Here is a 25,576-nt window from a genome sequence, read left to right as displayed (position 1 = left end):
TTTTTTTTTTTACTTTATCTTTGTGAAAAAATATTGAGGTGAATATCTGGTGTGGCTGCTGCTTTCTTCTGCTTTGATTTCCTACTTTTAATATTGAAGTCTGCGTACCTCTGTGTTTACAGGAAGAGATTAGCCCTCTGGAGAACGCCATAGAGACCATGCAACTGACCAATGAGAAGATCAACAACATGGTCCAGCGCCATCTCAGTGACCCCAACCTTCCCATCAACCCCCTGTCCATGCTGCTCAATGGCATTGTGGACCCCGCTGTCATGGGTGGCTTTGCTAACTATGAAAAGGTGAGAGCCACGTTTTTACCAAAGAGAAAGGAATAATTGGAATAACTGGGGTTAAACGCTTCATGCTAAATGAAAAAAGTGTAACAAATATAAAATGCTATGAAGACTGTTCATCTACTAATGGATTTTAGCTTTGGGGAAATGGCTCGTTGAGAATAATTGTCTTGTTAATTGAAGCAGCAATATCTAATTCATTTGTTTATATACCTGCATGATGTCTCCAAAGGAACTAATCACTCAAGTGCTGCAGGAATCAAACGAATGCAAAAATAAAACATGAAGTGCCATCAAGGAAGTAGCAAAAAGCTCAGCGTGCACTCTGATGACTGTTTACTTCTGTTTTATCTATTATTCACTCAAAACGATGAAACCACACTGGAGATAACAGAGAGGTTTTTTTTTGGGGGGGCGGGGGGTTCCAAGAGAAAATAAATCCTCTTCAGCATTTATCAGTGTTTTACAATGATTTTGCTTGGATTTGTCAAATACATCTAAAGTAGGATAATGTGCTCAAATTGCCTCTAATAGGCTTCTACACAGCTTAAAACTGCACCTAATTTCAGGTTCAGAACGATCTTATGCAAACACGCACGTATAAAAACAGCTGAACAGCACCACAGCCTTGAGTTTTTGTGTGAATTTGAATGTCTGCTTTAACATTCGCTGACAGACTTAATATTCATAATATTCTTATATATAAGCATATTCTGTATCTTTTATATAAGCATAATATTCTTATTTAACTATTAGTTTCGTATCCGAAATTGTGGCTGACTTATGTGTTGTTCAGTCTGAAAGGCAGACAGATTGGACATGAAGGCGCACTGCACACATTTATGAATTCTCAGGTAATAATGTCTTGAGAACTCAACAATACACACAACACTGAAACAGAACTGAGACAATGTAATAGTCCCAGGCAAGTGAGAAGACTACTGGTCTCTTTTCCTTTAACTGGTCTTACTATAAGATGAAAATAATATCTCAACTGCTGGGAAATATTGCCTCACTCCACTTGCGATATGATATAGTTTCAAGAAGCATTTTTGCCCGGTAAAAGTCTATATGATGTAATATTTGTGTTTTATATTCCTTTAGAAGCATGCACAATGTGAGTGTTCTTCTACCTACTAGAAAAAAAATGTCTCTCTTCCTATTTGTGCCTTTTAGATCAGAATTATTTTATTAGTTCCCCACAAAAGACAAATCTAAATCACTGATTTGTTTAGGAAAAATCTGATAATTAGCTACAAAATGAGCATGATCATATTTAGAATTAGTTAGAATCCCCCCCCCCCAATTCCCATTTGAATAGAATATGGAAAGTTTAAAGGTATTACTATTTGAGTGCTATATTTATATCAGGGTAACACTGAAGCCCGTATTCATAATGTATTATGAATTCAAATCACAGGATAATAATAATGCTATTGTTTCTATCATAACAACGAACTATTGAGACTTGTATGGTGGCACTCATTTATTTATTTATTTATTTATTTATTTAATTTTGCCTAAAATTTATTTTTTAAAAGGAGAATACTGCATTTAATGTCTTATTTAACTTGAAGCAGGAGAGAAAACCAGGATAGTGAGAAGGAGACTATTTATACCTATTGTAATGTAAGTGATAATTTGTTCCATGGTTCTGCAACATTGAACTATAAATGGATTGTAATTGATGGCAAATTGCTTTGGTATAAGAGGAATAGCTCACCTCAGGATGTGGTGGGTTTTTTTTTTTTTTTTTTTTTTTTTTTTTAAATAATCGACTCCAGCATGGTAACAGCTCCCAACTGTTGATTATTGTCCTGTGACAATATAATCTGTTCTTTTATTCTTTACCACATATGTGACATAAGCTTGTAAAGTAGTCATAGACTATAGACTATTTGGCTTTATTATGCCAAGTTATGTGACATAATCTGTTCTTAACAGCATTGTCGACACTAGACTTGGAATAATGCTTTGTAACATATACGTTTGGTTTCTCAAATTGTACTCAAGGTAGCTCTCAAAAAGAAGAGATAAATGGAGCATTATGCCAGGATTTATTCCGTTTTTTTTGTCTGTGTGATTGTAAAAACGTTGTTGTGAACAGGAATGAGACATTATGTAACACCCCAAGTAGTCCTGGCACTCCTTACACAACATTAGCAAAGGAGTATTTTAAAATCACCCCTGCCACAGTTGGCTCAGTGCTGACCCATGATGGCAAATGAACGCTTTTCATAACTGCCAACGGTAGGCGAGCATTAGTTAAGTGGATTCAAATTTGGCTGAAAGTCTATTGGACCTGGTGGCCCAAAGTTAACCCAATGGATAAAATGATGTGGGCTTAATGTTGGCCCAGTGGAATGCTTGATGTTGGCCCAACTTCAGTTTGCTATCTGGGACATGAAATGAAAAGCTTTAGAATGTTACTTATGTGACTATAACAGGTATGCAAGGTATTGTTGTTGTTGTTTTTATTATTGTTGTTGTTGTTGTTGTTGTTGTTATAAGGTATTATTTTTGGTATATAGCACGTTATAACTATCGTAGGAAGTGTTATACAAATATGTAGCTATATGTAATTAGAAAAAACTCAAAGCCGGCTCTCTCAACCTTGTCATCTGCAGGCGTTTTTCACAGAGAAGTACATCCAGGAACACCCCGAGGACAAGGAGAAGATTGACAAGCTGAAGGACCTGATCGCCTGGCAGGTACAACCTTTACAGTTCCTCCTGTCCCAAAGCCAAGCCTGATCTTAAACAACTTACAGATAAAATAAATAAATAAATAAATAAAAACATCCAGAGACCCTCCTGACAAGACCACTGCTAACTACTAAAGAGTTAACTAGCATCAAGTGTGCATAAGTCTTATTTCACTCTATGGGGCCTGTAAGCCAATAACACACTGGAGAAGATGTCATAAAGATAATAAATGGGAATGATAGTTAGCTGCCTAACTTGGACTAACCTATGAGGATTTTTGAGTGGATAATTATTCAAATATCAGTGAAAATTCCTAATCCTCACTGTTGCATAGCTCAGATATCCATAAATGTTCAAAATATTTTCTGCCAACACTGGACACAACTTTACAGAATATCAGAGATTTATAAACAATGATCATCTGCTAATGAACACGTAATGCTAGCTAGATGTTAATATACAGTAAGATTTGACAACAGAATGTTTTCGAAAATCGCCGAGTATGATCGCTAAACTAACATACTCAGAAATTCTTAATGGGTTCATCTTTACATCCATGTGTGGCCTAAAAGACATAACCTCTGGTCTGGTTTGAGTTATTTTACTATAGAGATGTGCCATATTTCACTCCTTTACAACTTCCAAGATAGATATCTTTGTATTATCTCAATTTACAGCTCCTTCCTAGAGATAAATCTAATCAATCACCCACTTGTGAATATTTAGTCATTTTGCTTGTTTTATTTATCAGTCTGGAATAACAGGTTTCAGCAGGAAAGTAAAATGTGCACTAATAAAGTATCAAACACAAGAAAATGCCACGAGAGCTCATAACACAGTTAAAAAGAAAGTATCTGGAAGATGCTCCAGCATATGTTCTCACAAATGTTCAGCCAAAGCAGCATATGCTTCAGTGCAATTTTTCATTACACCTATAAATATATGTAATTGCCGCAATCGGTCTCGTTTTCAGAGTTCTGGTAATTATTTAGTGTATGCATGGTCAGGTGTCGAGCTGAGTAGAGACAGTGGCAGTCAGATTTCTACACAGAAATGTTTGTGTGTGTGTGTATTCTGAATAATAGTGGAGAGTAAAAACGACCCACCAAAGCTTCACCTCCCAGGTCTATAAATAATGCCCACTATAATTTATAGGACGTTGTCATGAATCCTGTATTCATAATGCTTTATGAATTAATGTATACCATGTTATATAACATCCAGAATACATTATAATGCTTAATTAACAATTTGTACAGCACGAGTAGATTCTTTTTCATGTTTGGATGCATAATGCATTCTAATATCTTTGCAGTAGAACTTTTTAAACACTAATGTTGTAATGTATTAAGTTGCAGAACTAATACTATATCAGAGTATTGCAACATTAGTGTCTTATGTACAGCTATTATAATGTAATGTATTCTGACATTATAAAGTCATAAGCTCATGCTTTTTAAAGTGTTATGTATCAAAGTAACTCGTGTGCCTATATACAGGCTCATGTCAGATATGTTACGGTTTCATGCATTATATATAACTGTTATAAATAAATGTATAATGCATTAAGAATATAGGATTTATAGGAAGTGGTAGAACACGTTTATTTTTCTTGTGTTTTTCTTGGGGGGGTTTTTTAGGGGGTGGTTAACACGTTTCCGCCGAGACACATGAACACACAGGCACACTACTTCTAATGGCCCTGAACAGTAGCTTGAGTCCTTGCGTACTTGCTTATTGACTCTGTGTAGTGTGCACATCCGTAGTCTGTTTAAATGCACCTGCATGTTTAGCTCACTCATACATTTGGATTATGTTAGCTACCACTATTTTAAGCTAGTTTATTATGTATTTAAGCAACCAAAACATGTGACTGACCAAGCATATTGTAGCATACCTCATGTGCTACTTAATGAACTTATGATTTGTCCACATATGATCTATAATAATGCCCAGTTTTAACTATTTCCAAAACATTCTTCCCTTTGTATCATGTGTCTTTAGCTTGTTCACTGCTGTGTGTGTGATCGATTTCATGAGCTCTCCCCTTGTGCAGGTTGTTATCTGCTCTAGGGCACATGTCATACACACTTACACTCAACTCATGACCGTCCTCACTGTGTTATAGGTGCCGAAGTACTTTCTGCCTTTATAGATGCGCAAGGGAGGAAAATGACATGTAGAGGCCATTTTGTGGCGTGGCAGGCAGTCTATAATGACTCGAACAGAGCCTGAGGTTTTGAGAGAAACTGCATAGGCAGCAGTCACTGGTTCATAGAGTAGCAATAGGACTGATTTTCCCAACCTGCAGTATATGTGGGTCAGGGATATGACTTGGCAAAAAAAAAAAAAGTTTAATCAGATTTAGCACTTATTGGTTTTATGTGTATGATACTCTAAATAATATACTCTAGCTTGCTGCTCATTGGGATATATTTATTTTCAGACTGGAACTCATTCCGCATGTTAATTCAGAGATAATTAATTAGAAAAGGGTTTGCGGTGAACATGAGCCAGTCACAATCTTGGGAAAATTGACCTGGCAATCATCTGGAGCGCCACTTAGGACAACTTTCCGGGAAATTATCTCATGTGTAAGACTCATGTGTAAACAGAAGCTAATCCATTTTTTAGGGAAAGAGGATGATGTCTTCTTAATATTCATCCTATGACATGTTGACTCTGTGTCAGACCAAATATGAATAACACTCGCCGTTAGAAAAGCCAAATCACAGAAGAGGAAAGGATGCGGTACGTAAGATATATTTGTTTTGGAGATCACTCGCTTTTGCACCTGGGTGAATTTCGACTTGTGAATTTCATTCGTGTGCGCCTGTTGAAATCATTTATGCTGATAGCCTGGAGCTGTCTCTTCCATAGACGTACACTAGGGTTTTTGTGGTAAAATTGTTATTGTTTTTATGTTTTGTTTAGTTTTGTTCTTTCCCCCTCCTCTTGTTAGCAATATTCACACCTCTGGAAGCGGCTGGTTTAAAACTTTAGCACAGTAAAGCTATGAGAGGAGGTAAGCCTGAAGTCACCAAAAAAGGAGAAAATGAGCAAAGGTCTGGAAATTGGAGGAATTCATAAATTAACAAAGTTGATCATTAGGCTGAGGACAAAATTCTTTGTGAAATGAATGGAATAGTCCGGGATGTGCAAATTACCAGCTGAATCCAAGAATGTGGCTAAAGCAGAGGGAAAAAATGCAGTTGATAAATGGTTTGAAACACAAATCCATTGTGAGATGGATAATGGAACTATTCTTATTCCAGTAAAAAAAAAACATGTGTAGGCTACAGGTTTGAATAACACAAGGCTCCAGTAAGTGCATGTCCCAGGCATTCAGTGTGAAAACCCTTATTTCTTCTACCATCTTGTCAAAATTCATGATGTTGCATGAATAGATTTGACCTGTTGACGGCTCTAATTCACAAAGCCACAAAAGTGAGAAAAACAGAAACAAGAAAGTGTACAAAACATGACTCAGTATCTCATATTTAACATATCTATATGTTAATCAGAATAAATTGAGACGTACTCAGAATGAAAGTAGATGTAATTGGGTAACATTCAAAGACTCCACTTTCACTCCGTATCCCTGCATGAAAGTGATTGTGTCAGGATGGCCCCTTTTATTTCCAAGAATATTAAAAGACAGGTGCGGATACAGGTTCAAGTTTCTCTTTATTTGCATGCATTCAGCACTTCTGGGTTAAGAGCCAAGCTAATCCTGAAGCTGCACTGCTACGCCTTGTGAATGTGGAAAAGCTTGCACAGGCATATATTTACCACTTACATATTTTTGAAAGCATTTTAATATCGTGTGATCTGTGTTTTCCTATGCTTAAAGCATTTTTGAAGGAAATCTCAAACCACTTCACCCATTCAGTTGGTGTTTCAATGCTGAGCGTTGAAAACGGAGCGAAATGAAAGGATGTTGGAGGTGTTCCAGGTTTGAAGGAATAATCCAGGGTTTTTCAACCTACGCAATTACTACTAATAAGAATATCAGTGTGTATTAAGGAGGGGAAAAAAGAAAAATGTTTAATAATGGATGTCTAAAGGCAGATATTCAATCAATATTTGAATATATATAACACAAACTATTACGCTAAATCAGAAAAGGTCTTAGGATGGGACTAAATGAGAGCAAGTTCTACTTAAGCTGTTCTTTAATAGTTTCCATCACTGGCTGGAACAAGTACCTGATATTCATCAAACCCAAATTAGCTACATTGCTCACTTATAACCACAAATTCTTCCCTCTGAAAAACTAGTTCTATCTCTATAAGGATGAACGATACAGATTTAGTGTAATTGGTAAAGACCTTTGCCTGAAGAATACCTGCAAATGTTCTGCGTAGATCTTTCTCCCAAATGTTTATTGACACACCAACAACTGCTCTTAGACTTTCATTATAAGTACGAATAAAGTTACATAGAGCTTAGAGTGGGACAAATGATGGACTATTCCTTTAACTGAGAATTTCTGCTTTAAATACTACATAAACCTCTAGGGGTGTTATCTCACCTAGACATTAGTGTTTTTGTATATTGCATTATTGATTTTTTTTTTTTTTTTTTTTTAAATCCTCCTCATTTGTGCAAATAAATACAAATAAATGAAACCCCACAAGCCTGTGTGTGTGTATTGGGCTCATACTAATACTAGAGCTACAGAAGTTGGATGGAAGAATAGAAAACAGGCCAGAAGAAGAGGATTTATGCATTCAGCCATCTTCAGTAAGTGATTTATCCAGGTCAGGGTCATGGTGGATCACGAGTCTATCCTGGGATCACCGGAACACAGTCTGGATGTGTTGCCAGTCTATCGCAGAGGAGAGAAAATGTAATTGTGAAAAGTATCAGATAACTAGAATGGAATTTTAAAATTGATGTGTGGTTCAAACTGCACTAAACAAATAAAGCCTGGATGGACCTAAAAGTGCATCATTTTCTGACCATTAAACCAGGGTGTTTTGTAAACAGCCGCACCCACTGACCGGTTTTAGAAATGATCAATGCATCAAGCAGCATGAAACACCCTGGACTTGGTGTTTGATGCTTGGCTGTGGATAACCTGTAATTATGTCTAAAGTGAGTCAGGATCTGTGTTGAGACGTGATCAGGCAGCTGATTGCTATGCATTGCGTCAGCTGCTAGTGGCAGACGTTTGCGTTTTCTGTCTCATATCTCTCAGTAACGTGGCTTGGGCATTATATTTGCCACAAAAACTCAATTCCTCTTGCTTTTAGATTTGAAGGAAATGGGGTTTTGCACAGTGTTGTCAAACTGTGTTTCTAGTAAACACCATTTAGACGTCTGCAGAACTATTTCTTATATGTTGTGTTTTTGAAATTGCATAGGCTATTCAGGTGCTTTCAAAATCAGCCGAAAATAGGATGTGTTGCATTTGATTGATGCGCCTGGATGAAGGCTTGTGCTAAATCCATAGTAATACATACTGCCCTGCAATATGTCTTGCAAATAAACATTCGCCCTGTGTTAGATTGCTCTGCCTGTTTTATGTATCAGAGTTTAGAGCGCAACACAGGAGACATATCAAATACTTACAGGGATGTGATGAAGCAGGATTCAGCGTTTTTTCTGGATTCACTGTGACCCCGGATTGGTCGAAATGAGACTGAAGCTAAACTACGGGCTAGCTTCTTTACATTTCCCTTTCTGAATGCATCACATCCAAAAAAAAAAGTGCAACACTGAAATACAGATTTAAGACTGACAAACCCCTGAAAAATCAATCAGATCTGAGAGGCAAGTATTTAGATCGGTGATACCGAGCCACACGAGATTCATATCTCACACAATGTGTGTTTGATAGGGACAGCTGAGGGGGGTTGGAGGGGGGCTTTGTGCTATCTTTTTTACATGTATCTGAGGACAGTTTTTAGAAACCATACACCACTGGTAGATCTTAATGTAGCCTCATGTACAGTCTCTTAAGAAAATCCCAGTAAAGGGAAGAGCTCTGGTTATTACCTCTGAAGCATCCTGGCTGTCTAGAACCAAAGCTTAAATATTAATCCTGGAGCTGTCCACTTCAGGAAGTGCTTTCTTTTACCATTCCCCCGTTTATAGGTGTTAACCCAGTAAGTGTGGGGTACTATCCCCCACTTAGGACTGGGTAATTATTTCGGGTGAAAATTCTACAGTGCCGGACAGATTGCTGGCATTAAGAGGGGAAATGATTTAGATTATCAGGATGTCTTTCACTCAGATTGGAATGGGTTCCCTTTTGAGTCTGGTTCCTTTCAAGGTTTCTTCCTCATGTCTTCACATGGAGTTTTTCCAAGCCACTGTCGCTTCTGGCTCGCTCATTAAGATCTAAATATAAACCGGATTTCTGTAAAGCTGCTTTTCGACGATGTATATTGTTAAAAGTGCTTTACACATGAAATTGAGTTGAGATTGAGGCATTATTCACAGAAAATTTCCCTTTAGAACCACAGTTTCGTCAGGGCAGAAAATGGAAATAAACATTGAAGGTTGAACATTCTGAACATAACTATAATAATAAGAATGCAGTTTTTATAAAACTGTTTTAAAAAATACATAATTTCTTTCAATGATTTACTGTTTATTACTTATTTACATAGTTACAGCAGAACTGTTTTGTATTTTGCACATTGCCACAGAGTGTTTTTGACTGGTATGTACAACTTGGTATAAAAACTCCTGTTTTGTATGTGTGCTTCATTTCAGATCCCATACTTGGCAGAAGGTGTGCGTATTCACGGTGAGAAGGTGACCGAGGCCCTGCGACCATTCCACGACCGTCTTGAGGCATGCTTCAAACAGTTAAAAGAGAAGGTGGAGAAACAGTACGGTGTGAAATCGCTGGTAAGAACAAACTGAATTTGAGTTTCTCTCCAGCCCTGCTTTAAAAACCACCATCATTATATACTTGGGTATGATTAATAGGATTCTTCCTGAACGTATTCCAATTAATTCAAATATGCCCGTATTATCTCACTTATTTAATATGTTAAAGGTCATTTAAAGGTCCTTCTAGAAGCTGCATTAAGCTCGGTCATATTCTCAGTTTTCTAAATATAAAAGTAAAGATTCCCTGACCTCCGACCACAGGACCACTACAGTCACATTGCAGGTAAGAGTGACACAAATCCAACATTGTTTCTTGTGTGACATGGATGTGTATTTTTGAGGTAACCACATGGTGTTGAATCTTGCAAGATTTATGTGCATTGACTGGAGTCATTGATTGTTACTATAGTAATACGACCCTTTCTGTTTCTCTCAAAAAATAAGTTAAACCATCAAGCCTGCGTTCTAACAGAAAGAGAGCAGATCCAAATTTGTCGTTTTGATACAAATGTTTTGAGAACTGTATAAAAGTAGCCTGCTGGCTGCGAAAATAGCATCATGGTGAGGAACGGCAAAATAATCAACAAAATGACATCGCTAATTGAGATTTTACCTGACCTATTTCAGACAGATCAAGAAGAAAATATAAAACTTTCCCTTTGTCTTTATCTAATCAAAAACACGAGAAAAAAGAATGCAGGATTCCCAACAGAAAAGGCACCCCTAGGGTTTCTAGACAGTTATAAAGAGCACAATAATCTGATGTCTGACATCTACGTGTACCCGCATGAAAAATTACACAAACTGATAAAGTGCCATCTTGTCTCATACACAGGCAATCACTAAGTTTTAAGCTTGAGTATAGAGCTAAACATCGACAAGAGTACAAAACGAGCATACAGCTGGGGTGTCAGCTCTTAGCTTGACTGATGCAATGAACTCAAAACTGCCGTCATTGTCGCCCGGATCCTCCGAGTCGTGTTTTTCTGAAACAGCGATGGCATTCCCGGCCTTTCCAGTCCGTGTGTTGAATCTGTTTCTCATCTTACTAATGCGAATGAATTCTTACTAATGCAAATTAATTCAGCTCACTAATCATCCAGCCTCAGGCTACAAAATGCTAGTTTGACCTCACAGCTATTTTAAACAGATTTCAAACTGTTTATTGGCTTAAAACATTAACTGTGTTTTCTTACACAAGCATTTTATTGCAGAAAGGGGTGCACTCTGACCCATACACATGCACAGATTCTGATAGTGAAAGTAATCAGACTCTAACATGGCTGTTATTCAATTTAATTGATGATTGAAAGGATTCCCCGCCCCGTTCAATCGGATAGAAATTTCATACAGATTGGCCTCAGCTGGTTTAATCTATCCTGATTGAAGTGTATACACTCCCAATTGAGCTCTCAGATGGGTTATTTATGGATTATTAGACTGCATGTAAAGAGTAGCTAGTGAGGGAGGGGGAGTGAGACGTACAGGGAGCCAAAATGTGCCCAGGGATATAAGACTAGAACTCCCACTTTAACTGGATTTGCATTTACAGTCATATTTATGGTATTTAGCAGATGGTCTTAACCCACAGCGATTTTATCTACTTGGAAAACAAATCCTTATACTGGATCAGATTGGAGGCTAAAGATTTCCAACAAGCATTGCTCATACATTAAAAGAAAATATGCATCGCTTATTCAACTAAGTGCATAATTAGTGTTCATTTAAGTGCTTATTGTAGAGCCTCACTGTGCATTGGAAGCTTTGCATGTAAAACTTTGCTAGTTGGAGGTTACAAGTTCAGTGAAATTATCATTTTTGCATAAAAAATGTAGCAGACTAACATATCAGAACAAATACCAGCACAAGCAGCTGTTCAAATTGCTGACATGTTAACATAGCTGACTGGCTCGATAATTAGGCACACAGTGTAAACCTAGCTTGGTCCTCCGTTTGCTTATTTTTGACAGCTGTGCTGTTTCCATGCCCACTAGACATTTTCATACTCGGCAATATAAAAATGATGATAGAACCCCTGACCATTATCTACTGACACCACTTGAATAGTCCTCTTTCCTCTAACTGTCCCTCGGTCCTGCAGTGTGTCTCGTCTCCTAACTCCCCTCCTCCACAGACATGCCTGCTGAGTCGCCTAATGCTGCTCCATTAATAACAGGAGAAACTGAGAACGAGAGAGATTAAGAGAGAAAGAGGGACATTTAATAAGTCGAGGGGAGCAGGGGATGGGAAGACAGTGAGAGTATTAGTGATGGCTCCCAGCAGGAATTGATCATCAGCATCTGAGGCTCGCAGCGCTGCTAGTCAGTCACCTCTCACTCCAACGATGGCTCATGTGGAGCCTGGATGTAATGGATGTGCACTAACAGGCCACTTCAAGGGCAGTCTGTGTGAGATTGAGGGAGACACGTGTGTCCTATGTCTTGCTGGTCGTGGGCAGTCATGCGTAAACAGTTTGACTCACCTTTTATGACACTTGGTGAAAGTTCCTGTTGAGTCTCAAACTGTATAAAGGGCAAGCGGGGTGGATCAGCACGCAAACACTCTCCCCGAGCATACACTTTTATCAGAGTTCAGTACATTCATCTAGTTATCTGTTCTCTTACTTTACTTTGTTCTGTCCTCTGTGTTTTATTCTAATTTTCCTTTTATCTGTACAGTTAAACAGCGACACAGTTTGATTTATGTGGAACTTCTGAATGCACTGCATGCTGTAATGGCTTGTAAAGCTCAAACCTCCTTTTTAAACTTATTTGAAGTATTAAAGTCCCAAACACGAAAATTTGGTGCGTATATGTGTTTCAGCCCCCAATGGCGGATGAGCGTCGTGGCACACGTCCGCGGTCGATGGTGCGCTCCTTCACCATGCCATCATCTCAGAGGCCGCTGTCTGTCGCGTCTGTCACCTCCTTATCATCAGACAACTCGCCATCAAGACCAGGATCTGATGGGTACAACACACACACACACCCCTACCCACACACATTCATCACCATTCAGTATCATTATCCATACCGTCTTGTCAGAACAGGATCAAAAGAGCATTTGCAGCTCACACCAGCATTAGCCATGTAGGAAAGAACATTTTGTTACGACTCCTCATAATAAATGGAATAAAGCCCTTACACTTCAGAAGTAGACCTGTACTTGAAAGTTTACAAATTCAGTGATTTTTTTTGGACAAACATGCATGTCATTCTTTTATGTTGAATGATTCAGTTTTACATCAGAACAGAAACATGCCTCAGTATAAATTAATAAGTGATAAAATAACAAGATAAATACTAAGCTTACCTTACTAAAACGATTTTATATCCTTTTTAGACATATCTCATTATATTTGAGTAAATTTCCTTCCACCTCCCAAAAGCATGCTGGTAGGTGAATTGGTTACGCTACATTACCACAAGGTGTGAATGAGTTAATGATATCATTTATGCTGATCAGTTTAGCCTATATAGTACCATGTAGCTTAAAGCGCACCTATTATGGTTTTGAAACATGCCTAATTTTGTTTTAAAGTTCTCATGCAATAGATTTACACGCATCCAAGGTAAAAAAAACAAAAAAAAAACACTTTAATGTGCTCATAATTTATATTTCAGCATTACCTTTTTTCCCAGTGTCACAAGCGACTCGTTGATGATGATCCGTTCTAAAGGATTCATTCTAAACTCCTCCTTTCAGAAAGCATACTCTGTCCTGATTGGTCAGATGTCCCAGTCTGTTGTGATTGGTTTACCGCTCTGGGCATGTGTCGAAAAGGAAACGCCCACTACCATAACGACTTTCATCTCTGTCTGTTCACGAGCAGCCGATGAAGACCATAGGCAGGGTTTTTTTTACAAACCTACGTAGGTTAGTACAGGAAGTAAGTCTGGAATCACTAACGACTCGTTTCAGCTGTTCAGAATCGGTTCCTTCTTTTGGGAGTCAATAACTCCATTTGTCGTGCGCTTTGATTTTTGAAACTTTGCAGATGTTTTTACATTCACAAACAGCTCTATAACACACTACATGAAAGTTAATATTTGAAAAATCATAATGGGTGCACTTTAACTCATACTACCTTGCTCTTTTCTCACTGCACACTAGAGGAGTAACTAAGTAAACACAGAGGTGTTCTGGTCCTAAAGGAGGACTAAGGGCCCTTTCACACTGAGCGCGAAACGATGGATCGCCTTCGGCTAATTCACACCTGCACGATAGGTGGTGTTGATCGAGAATGCATTTTACGCCTGCACACTAGTTGGCCTAACCCACTGATCGGCCTATAGTCTTTGGCCACTGAGAAGAATCAATACTTAAATGTTGGCGCATAGCACCACAACACAAACTGTTAAGAAGCACAGAAAAGATTTGTTTGTTTTTTTGTTGTAGTCGCTGTGATTTTTTTTATAAAAACGTTCTCTGTTCTCAGACACCAATGATAACAAGAACTCAACATACATTCTCTTCCGGAATACTTTTCTTCAGTGTTTACATTTGTTTTCAGAACAGGTTTCTGTGCTATAGCGCCACCAATCTTGCCCTTTTGTGCAACAGCTCCTGGCACGTGATCTAAAGCGCAGATCTAATTGGACGGTCCGTTTCATCACTGGGCGATGGGGAGAAAATCTACATACTGGTTGGGAAAAACAAAATCCCTCTTTGTCGCGCTGCGATTGATCGTGCCTGGTGTGAATAGCTCCATAGGGATCTATTGTTTCGATTCAAGAGCGTCATCACGTCATACATTTGCGACACTTAATCGCCCTCTGTGTGAAAGGCCCTTAAGATGTGCCATGTATCTCCTGGTGAAGGTCACAGCCAATCACAAACAGCTTTGGTAAGTCTAAATAAGATGTCACTACTACTAAATGCCTCACAGGCTGTGAGCCATGGTCATATCTAAAGACATAGGTTCTTGAAAAGTGTATGATTTCAATAGTTGTACAATACCCATATGTCCAAAACCACTGGATATATGGGTATTGTACCACTGACCATTACATAGTGCACTTATTTAGGACTCTTGGCATTTTCTAGCCATGGTGGAGAACATTCAGTGCACTCTGAAGTATCTTAATATATTACATGTAATTACTGTCCAAATGATTTTTCAATGCACTTTGTCATTTGTAAACACAGCTATACTTCTCTTTCACCCCATAAAAAGAGAAGCTCGGTTGATTATCCGCAGCTGCTTCCATTAAAACAGCAAGTTTATACTTCATTTTGGGACCTTGTTTGTTTTAACATTAATGTGCTGAATTTATGCCAGGAAAAAAAAAAGTGCCACAATATGATTAACAGCTGGAATGTGAGCTTGCATTCATGCACTGATGTAGAACAGAAAAGCCTCTCAGAACTCCTCACTGTGTGACTTCTCTAAATTTTGTACCGCAAAGCTTTTAATTTCCCACCACCCGTCGCTTTTCTCTGAACCAGTAATGGTCATCAAACAAAAGCATCCGCTCTCTTAAATGTACTACAAAGTCTGATAGTGCACAAAAAAATTCTGTGCTTTTATGAAGAGTAATGCCTTTAGTATAGGGTTAGTGAGGGGTGTGTGTGAGAGAGAGAAAGAGCTCAGTATGAGTGGATGCCTTCAATATTGTGTATCTATGGATGCATGATTGGGAAATGTGTGTGAGCCTGATAAAAGTGTGTGTGTGTGTGAGAGAGAGTGCTCAGTATGAGTGGATACCCCTAGTATTGGGTATCTATGAATGCATGATTAGGAAATGTGTGTGAGCATGATTAAAGTGTGTGTGAGACATATTGAGAGGTTGCTGCCAGTCCTGCAAAGCAGGCACTGTATTGCCAGCCTGAAGGATTAATTAGCCCATGTTTGGAGAGTGTGATCTCATCAGCGATGCCCTCCACTGGTATTTAATTGCAAAGGGCATCGCACCACATGCTCTTTAATTTGATCGGTTAATCCGTCCGGTTGAAGCAGTCTGATTCGCTCAAATCGGCGCCAGCACTTAGAAATACCAATTATGAGAGGCAGCACTGGTTGTGTGAGAAGGGCACAGAAACAAATTCCTATCAACTCTGTTGACATGGTAAATGTCATTTAGACTTGTTTTTTTTCTACCAAATTTTTATAAAACGCTGTAAAAGACGTGGAGACTGGATATTGAATTGATACTGTGAGCATTCAAACGAGCTTGTTTGATAGTTTTGGTAGGTATAAAGGCATGCTTTTGACATCCACTGATGCTGAGGTTGAGGTCGGAGTTGCAATAGTTTTAATGGTCCTTTATGGAGACACTCTTGAAGAGTGCTCGCTTGTTGTACTGATCTGATGTGGTGATATACATGTGATGTTCTGCCCTGGGTTTTAAGACGACAGAGTAGACAGTAGTAAAGTATTGGACCACCATAAGCCACGAGAACGTCTTCAGTGTACATTGGGATAGATTCTGCCAGTCTTAGGCACACTACTGGAGTGATGAACGTCATTGTTCTAGAAGATTGTTGTTATTTTGATGATGGTGTTGGAGAGCACTGTCTAACACGTTGCTCCAGAATGTCTGGACTTCCATCATTTTCATCCTCATCAATTTATTCAGTGAGTACTCTTGCTCTGTGGATTGGGGCAGAGTCATCCTGGAAGAGCCCATGCCCTTCAGGATAGAAATGTTGGCCCAGATCAATTGCAGAAAATGCATATAAATGCACAACACAAGAAATATTCCATATTTTTTCCCTTTTATTTGCTTCTCGTCTGTAAATACCAGGACGTCATGCCCAAATATTCCATATCCCTATTTGTAGTATCTCTTTCAGACCAAATGTCAAAGGAGCACTTCTATTTGCCCTCCATTTCACAGATGTCAGTATGATATTAAAAATTGCTTTAACGTCCATTCTGAGACCATGCAACCCCCCCCCCCCCCCCCACACACACACACACCCACACCACATACACATTTCCTCTTACTCCATTTTCCTTTTTATCTGCCATCTTCCTCCTTATATCCATCATTTTTCTGACTCTTCACCCAAAAAAAATATATTTTTCCCCTCCCTTCTTCCTCTAGTTTTGCTCTGGAGCCCCTCTTGCCGAAGAAGCAGCACTTTAAGTCTCAGGACAAGCTGGACCGGGATGAACCCGAAAAAGACAGGAAGGAGAAGAAGAAAGAAAAAAGAAACAGCAAACACCAAGAGATCTTTGACAAGGAGCTGAAGGCCACCGACATTCCCATGCAGCCCACTGAGGCGGTCATCCTGTCCGAGACGGTGAGAAAACACACAAACATCCCCTTTTTTTTTTATATTTTATTTTTTATTTATTTTTTTTTTAAAGGTTACTTTTTTGAAATAAGTTTGCTAATGCTTTCTTGTGCAGAACAGTTGAGGTGTGACTTGGGGCTTAAAAAATAGACAACAGGTCCATAATAACTTAATGATAATCAGCACCTGGTAACCTTGCAGCGTTTAACTTGGTCTATTCATAGATTTGCTATTATTCTTTAATACAGTGTTTCTCCTCACCAGGTGTCCATAATGCATTTCCCGGGGGTTTACAAAAAAGTAATAATCCACTATTATCACAGTTATTATATTTATTAGGCTATTTGCATGATCATTGGAACTGAACTTGTTTAATCCAAATCTCTAATAACTCCAGTAACTCAAAAACAAGTAGTAACTTAATATGATCTCTCAGTGGATGGTTCATAAATAAAAAGCTCTTCCGCAGCAATAAATAGGCAAAACATTACTGTATTGTACTCATTTGAATAATGGGCCTGATATTTTAATTATAAATTGAATTTGATCAGGTTCCTGAAATTTCTTGTGTCCCTGTCTGCAAAAAAAGTTTGAGAACCCCTGCTTTAGTGATTATAGATTGCCTCAACGTTATTATATATATATATATATATATATATATATATATATATATATATACATTTTTATCTTCATTCATATGTAAAGCACATTGTGATATTAGTAGGAGTAATAGTATGACCCTATATTAATATGTATTTCTGAAGGAATAATAATAAGTGATCAGTGGGTTTATCAGGACTAGTCATTTTCTCAGTCTTCCTCATGTGGCTAAGTTTAATTCTTAATCCTTCTTGTTTTTTTGTTTTTTTTTCGTTTTCTTCTTCCTGTTTTCAGATCAGTCCACTGCGTCCCCAGAGGCCAAAGAGTCAAGTGCTAAACGTGTTGGGAGATAAGAGGCTGTCTGTGTCCCCGGGACCTGCTGTTCCTCAGACTACTTCTACTCTTCCTCCTCCCATCACTCCAAGGGTCAAGCTCACCTTCAGCATGCTCTCCTCCTCCAGTAAGCTTCATTTAAGTAGTAGCGTATTCATTTCTTTTACTCAAGTTGCGAGAATTAACCTAGCAAGCAGGACACTTTGATTAGTTCGATTGCTATGTGCAGTACGTCACTTTTGCCTTAGCTCCATCGTTCGAATAGAGGTTACCTGAAGAGGAGATTTTTAGCATGCTAGAGGTATCACCCACTTCTGTTTCAAATACATTTTTGTTTTTTCGACTCACTCAAGGGAAAGAATTGATTGAAATGGCCTCGTTTATAAAGCTCATTGTTCTCTACTCTCTTCCTCTGAAAAGCTCTATCTAAGCTCCCTACATGCAAGTACTGCCCTCAGTCTGATGATCTAGCAGTTGCTTTGTGTGTCATCATCTTTACTGTGGCATTTCTGTGGGACTAAGGAAATAGCGTGTGCCTATCCACTGCAGTGATACTGCTTCTTGTTTTAATAGAGCCGCTATAAACACTTTATATCAGTGTAAAAACAGTGTAATAAACTGGTTACTTAATATTCATACACAGCATAAAGATTGTATTTTTAACCTACGCTATAACACATCTTTGTACCTTATTAACTGTGTTTTAGTGTTTTAATATCATATTAATTTTAGTGCTGCCTTGTACATTTTTGTATGATAGATCTAGAACTGAATGGGATGGGCTATGGTGAGACTCCACCTCCTCTGCCGATCAAAAGCGGTATGGGTGATTATGGGAACCTGATGGAAAACCCAGAGCTGGCCAGCCCAACCACACCCCCTCCTCATCCTCTACATCAGCGGGTAAAACACATGAGCATGCACAGACATCCACATACCTTTCTTGCAATTAATGAAGCCATCATATGCCATTCTGAACCAACACAGGGTTTAATGTTGTTTTCGATTCAAATTCAAAATGCTAACTGGCAGCACAGTTTTGACCAGGAGTGACACTAACTGTGCATGTGACCTTTGCCTACTTGTTAACCGGCTTGAAAACTGTCCTGTACACACAGCCTGTATGTGCAGCATTGTGATGCAGTGAATGAATGCGCACTTAATTTTCATCCATTACTTTAAATTTTTATCCTTTTTACTTGATTTGTCCTCGCTGATTTGATCTGTTCATCCGTCTTTCCTTACCTCTGCCTTACCTTATTAAGCTCCGTTCAACTGGACCGCCCCTTTCCATCTATTATCCTTTAGTGGCAATGATGACTGGCTAGTCTGTTCCTGCTTACTCTCACAGTAAATGAAATGATTTATCTTGTGGTTAAAGAGAAATGATCTGATAGAGGTACACGTTTCTCCCTCCACTGTGTTTTCCTCTTCATATTCCATTTTTGATGCCTGTTACATGTATATGAAATTCTCTCTATAGCACACACTGTATGTGCATGTTGCAATCTCCATAGCTTGTAGTCCTTGACGTATTGTCTTGATGTACTTACAACAGTTGTCACAGTTTCTCTCAGCACACACACACACACACCATACTAATAATCAAATTAATCACAATCTTAAATCTGAGCTTCATAAGTGCCCCTCATTAACCCCAGGAATAAAAAAAAAAAGCAGATACAGAACTGTTGTACATCAAGTATGTAAGGACTTGCTTTTAGGTCCCTGCTCAATGGTGGGCCAATCATTAACCCATTAGTTAGCCCACAACTGGCAAACGTTAACTATTAAGTATGACAATGAGAGATCAGTTGATATAGATTTTTTTTTTATAACCGATACCGATTATTTGTGCTTTTATGTGCATGATAACCGATATGCAGAACGGATATTTATTGTTTTACTTCTGTTTTTGACACAACGATAACACCACTGAACTGAACAAACCGTTCTATTTATAACAGTTTTTGTCAATTTCACGTCCTCCTTGCATACAAAACAGAACTCTTAATTATACACCAATAAATCGAGAGGTCTGAAAGAGTGCAAAAGATAAAGTGCACTGTTACTAAAGTGTCTCTTGTGTGTGTGTGTGTGGGTGTATAAATATATATATAATAAAAGCGTCGATGAGATAAACAGATTACGTGACTGAGTGAGTTTGTCTCTCTTTCTTCGCACCAAGCTGCTTGAACTACATATCCAGCATTTATGTAACACATCTCATTTGTACGTTAATGGCTGTTATGTTAAATAAAGTTTATTAATTAAAGCAAAGCAAGTATACTTTACCTGTGCACACCGTTGCTGACTTGTCTCCCCTCAGATTTAGTGCTGCAATAGCGCTCTCAATTCTTGCAATTCTCACAACTCCCACAAAATGACCATTTATCGGTTATTGTGAAATTTCAAAACCGATAACCAATTATGAAAAAATGCTAAAATATCGGTAAAACCGATTATCAGTCGATCTCTATTGACAATACTCCAGTACAAGCGTACGTGCTGTAACCCTGGCCAGTAATGCGTGCTCACAGAACCAGACGTGATTAACACCTGACATGACGTGAAGGGACATGGCGTGAAGATATCGATATCAAATACTAGGCCGCTGTCACTTTGCGACCTGTGAAAAGTTGAACTCCCTTGAAAACTCAATTATCCTGTAAATTTCATGGCAAATTTGAATCAATCTGTACATCCCAATTCAATACTGTTTAGAAAGATATAAATTTGAGTGACACAGTGTGAACATTACCAGTAAAAGCATGTCACTGATTTTCTGAGTTTTGAGTGTGTTTATTGTTCGGATTACAACAAGATGACATTTATTTCCATTAAAAAAAAAATCCAACAAGTACAAAGATGTTATGGTAAATGGTGTTCTGGGAACATTCTGTGCTGAGGTGACGTCTCACACCTCAGAAACAGCAGGTATAGTATTTGAAATGAAGTACTTACTAAATGTCACCCATAGATTCTAACTCTGATGTCTCTGCCTCTTGCTCCTTTTCTCTCTCCCTCTTTCCCCCTCTCTCTAGCATCTGCCCCCTCCACTGCCGAGTAAAACTCCACCCCCTCCTCCTCCAAAAGCCACAAGGAAGCAGACCTCCATTGACTCGGGGATTGTGCAGTGAGAATGGCAGTATATCAGACAGAAACTTCGGCGCTTCCTCAGACGCCGGGCTTGGGTGATTTTGATTCAGCCTTACTGACAGTGTGATAAAAGCAAGAGTTCATAGCAACTCCCTCATCATCTTCACACTGAAAGAGTTGGCCTGTCCAGGGACTCTCTCCTTTTTTTTTTTTTCTTTCTTCGACTCACCAATTATTAGTCAAAGCCTCAGCCCAGGTGGTAGTGCCAGGTACATTATCTGATCTGTTTCACACATCTACAGGCCTTTTAAATGAAATCGTCTGGAGAGGCATGAGGATAAAATGAACAAATCATGACTTGCCTGTCTGGCAACAGTATGCAGGTTTTTTGCAGCATTAGAATAATTGTAAGTTTAATAGTCAGCTGATTTTACTTAAGATTTGTGGTCTTGCTTTTCTTCCCCCATTCTGACTCTATGATCAAGAAATGACCGACTATTCCAAAGCTTAGGGATCATCACGTAATCAGAATATGCTTTATACATTTACCACTCCTCTTTTTCAATATATACACATGTACAGATGTTTGTATATATGATTTTTTTTTTTGTTTGTTTTTTTTCCTCTGGACGTGTATTTTATAATGATTGTATTAATATTGGGGCAAATTAACTAGCAATTTATTTTTTATCCAAAAAGGGCTTTTTAGGATTTTAAATGACAGGGATTGTAAAGTACTATTATTGAATATGTATTTTTTTTCCTCTTCGTTTTGGAGTGTACACATCTAACTCCCACTGTCATACCTTTGTATAGAAACTGTAATGCTGTAACCTTGGATTACAATAACAATGACTGTTCCAAATTCACTACTGACTTAAATAAACTCATTGTATGTATTTTTAAACTTGGCTACTGAGGCTGTGCTGACCCAACAGCATGGTTAAAATTAATCTAAGATGTATTTCTGGTGCCTTGTTCCTGATTAAAGTGTTGTTGATCACTGACCCTCACTTCCCTCTGAACAGGCAATGGAATTGCGCTTAGACCTTTCCTCGTTCGTTCTTATACATTCCCTCTGCAAGTTACTTCACATTAAAGGGCAGTGGTGCAATCACAGGCCTCTGTAAGTTGATTAAGTCAGCTAGATTTGCAGTCCCTTCCGAAACTGCTGGAACGGCAAGACCAATTCATATGTTGTTTTTTGTTGTGTTTTTTTGTTGTTGTTGTTGGAGAATGAAGACATTTGGGTTTGAGATCAAATGATGAATATGAGAAGAGAGTTTAGAATTTCAGTTTTTCTTTCCTGGTATTCATATGTAGATGTGTTAAACGATATACAAAATGTGCTATGTTCTATCAGACCACCCAATTTGTATGCGAGCACAAATATTGGAACGTTAACTGAGGTGTTTCTTGTTACCCAGGTGTGTCCTCTTAGATTGACCGTTTAAATAATAAATAGCTCTGAACATCTCTTGGTTTTAGCCTTCAGTGGAAGTGGGAGGTTTTAGACTGGCCAAGTCAATTCCCAGACCTCAACCCAATTGAGCAGCATTTCACCTCCTGAAGAGGAGACTGAAGGGCGAAATCCCCTGAAACAAACAACAACTGAAAGAGGCTGATATAAGAGAAGAAACCAACAATTTGATGTCCGTGAGTTGCAGGCTTGATTCAGTTATTGCAAGCAAGGGGGGGATATGCAACCAAATATTAAGGCTTTGGGTGGGCTGATACAAAAAGGTTTTATGTTTTAACACATCTAGATGTAAATACCAGGAAATAAAAGCTGGGAAAAAAAACTCTTCTCATATCAATATTTTGATCTCAAACCCAAATGACTTTGCTGTATAACACAAACAACTGAACTGGCCTTGCTGTTCCAATAGTTTTGGAGTGGACTGTACTTGTAGTCGAGAACAGATACAAGCCAAACAGTTACATCACTTGGTCTTCTTTAGATTGATCTAAAGGAGGTATAGGAATTTGGAGGCATGCATTTGTTGATTTAAGGGATGCCTTAAAATCAATAGCCAATTGCAACACGTGAACTATAAGTCACACTCTAAAGTAGATCATACATTTTACAATAAAAGTAGTGAGTTTAAAACTAATAATGTGTCAAATTCCAGTTTTACCACTGACACTTGATGCACATCATAACTAAGTAAGTGCATAAAGTGAGATCCACTACCAGCCAATCAGCATCACGGTCCAACAAACAGGAAACGCTACATCCATGATCGAGATGCAGGGAAGGGGTTAGTGCCCGTCTTTTAAAGTGTAACAAATTTACTTATAGGAAGGACTAGACTATTTCCAATTAGTCATATTTTAACCACAGATAACCAAATTAAATCCAAATCGACATTAAAGGTGATGACTCAAATAATCCATCTCTCCTTTTTTCTTTATACTGGTAAGCACTTGTTCAGTTCTGCTGCTTGGGATATTTTAACATTTAACAGCATTCTAGTAATGAACCATAGCAACAAAACCAAGCAGCTACAAGATTAATCTGCATATAAATCCACCGAATGACATTAAAGTAAAACATTTCATTAGTAGTAAAGTTTCCAAAATTATTAGCAGTCACATCACAAATGGTCTTCATTTGCTCTATGATGATTGCACATTTGTGTTAGTTGAGAAAGAATTGCTACATAGGCTGATATAAAAAAGCCTGTCGGTTTATTTTACAATCCCTCCCATTCACATGTGACTTTACAGTGCATTTCAGCAAGGTGGCCATCTCTGATAAAAGTAAGAATGTACATGTTACTAAATTCTTAAAATAGCATTATAAAATTATCGTTCTTTAAAATTTGGCCATATATTCCACAAGTTGATTTAGGGTCTAAATTTTAAGGTAGTTGGTGCATCTTTCAGTGGAACTGGAATTAAATCTTTGCAGGTTTCTCCTTTTTCACTTCTGGGGGTAATCAGATTTTCAAACGGTAGAACTTTGATTAACATAAATCCAAAAGAGAATGAAACATTTTGTTGCAGGAAAAGCTGTAGAGTTAAGAACTATATATAAAATAGAAAATGTCAAAATATGACCATGTGAATGGTTTACACAGGCCACACTACACAATATGGCCATAAGTTTGTGGACACCTGACCATCACACCCATATGTGCTTCTTCCCCAAACTCTTGCTACAAAGTTGGAAGCACACAATTGTCTCAAATCTCTTTGTAAGCTGTAATATTATAATTTCCCTTCACTGGAACCAAGGGGCCCAGACCTGTTTCAGCATGACCCTGTGCAAAGTGGCCTGCCCTCAGCCCCACTGAACACCTTTGGGATGAATTGGAACGCCGACTGCACTCCAGGCCTCATCACCTGACAGCAGTGGTTGTAATGTTATGGCTGGTCTTTGTGTGTAGATGTATACACTGATCAGTCATAACATCAAAACCATCTGCCTAATATTGTGTAGGTCCCCTGTGCCACAAAAACAGCTCTGAGCCGTTGAGTCATGGACTCCACAAGACCTCTGAAGGTGTGCTGTGGGATCTGGCACCAACACATTAGCAGCAGATCCTTCAAGTCCTGTAAGTTGCAAGGTGGGGCCTCCATGGATCAGACTTATTTGTCCACCACATCCCACAGATGCTTGATTGGATTGAGATCTGGGGAATTTGGAGTCCAAGTCAACATCTTGAACTCTTCATGTTCCTCAGACCATTCCTGTACAATTTTTACAGTGTTACAGTGCGCGTTATCCTTCGGAAAGAGGCCACTGCCATTACGGAATACAGTTTCCATGAAGGGGTGTACTTGGTCTGCAGTAGTTGGTTTGTGTCAAAGTAACATCTACATGAATGCCAGGACCAAAGGTTTCCCAGCAGAACATTGCCCAGAGCATCACACTGCCTTCTTCCCATAGTGTGTCCAGGTGTAAAATGCATCCTACATGATGTAAAAGAACACATGATTCATCAAACCAGGCCACCTTCTTCTATTGCTCCATGGTCCAGTTCTGCTGTTCACGTGCCCACTGTAAACAATTTCGATGGTGGACAGGGGTCATCCTGGGCACTCTGACTGGTCTGTGACTACGCAGCTCCATATGCAACATGTGTGTTCTGACACCTTTCTATTATAGCCAGCATTAACTTTTTCAGCAATTTGTGCTAACAGTAGCTTATCTGTGGGCTAGCCGGGCTAGCCTTTGCTCACTACGTGCATCGATGAACCTTTGGTACCTTCACCCTGTCACTAGTTCATTGGTTGTCCTTCCTTGGACCACTTTTGGTAGGTACTAACCACTGCATACCAAGAACACCCCACAAGACCTGCGGTTTTGGAGATGTTCTGACCCAGTCGTCGAGCCATCACAATTTGGCCCTTGTCAAAGTCACTCAGATCCTTACGCTTGCCCATTTTTCCTTGTTTCCAACATATCGACTTTGAGAACTGACTTCACATTCTGCCAAATATATCCCA

The 25,576-nt window shown here is 38.7% G+C and overlaps 1 protein-coding gene across 2 annotated transcripts in view; it reads left to right on the top strand.

Moving 5' to 3' along the window:
- The window catches only part of dock1 (dedicator of cytokinesis 1), a 293,597-nt gene extending 270,363 nt beyond the window's left edge, over positions 1-23,234 (top strand). The window contains exons 45-52 of one of the 2 annotated variants that reach the window (XM_053640698.1): positions 123-299; positions 2,921-3,004; positions 9,725-9,862; positions 12,671-12,816; positions 16,897-17,095; positions 17,984-18,149; positions 18,783-18,925; positions 21,067-23,234. In XM_053640698.1, the coding sequence (XP_053496673.1) occupies positions 123-299; positions 2,921-3,004; positions 9,725-9,862; positions 12,671-12,816; positions 16,897-17,095; positions 17,984-18,149; positions 18,783-18,925; positions 21,067-21,162 (1,149 nt within the window). In that variant the 3' untranslated portion in view covers positions 21,163-23,234. The remainder of the gene's footprint in view (positions 1-122; positions 300-2,920; positions 3,005-9,724; positions 9,863-12,670; positions 12,817-16,896; positions 17,096-17,983; positions 18,150-18,782; positions 18,926-21,066) is intronic. The other variant, XM_053640699.1, reaches the window with a different exon arrangement.
- Positions 23,235-25,576: the final 2,342 nt, after the last annotated feature.

Source organism: Ictalurus furcatus, chromosome 13 (assembly GCF_023375685.1).
Source record: "Ictalurus furcatus strain D&B chromosome 13, Billie_1.0, whole genome shotgun sequence".
NCBI lineage: Eukaryota > Metazoa > Chordata > Actinopteri > Siluriformes > Ictaluridae > Ictalurus > Ictalurus furcatus.
Note: the sequence above shows the minus strand (reverse complement) of the source record. Positions and strands in the feature narration are given on the sequence as shown.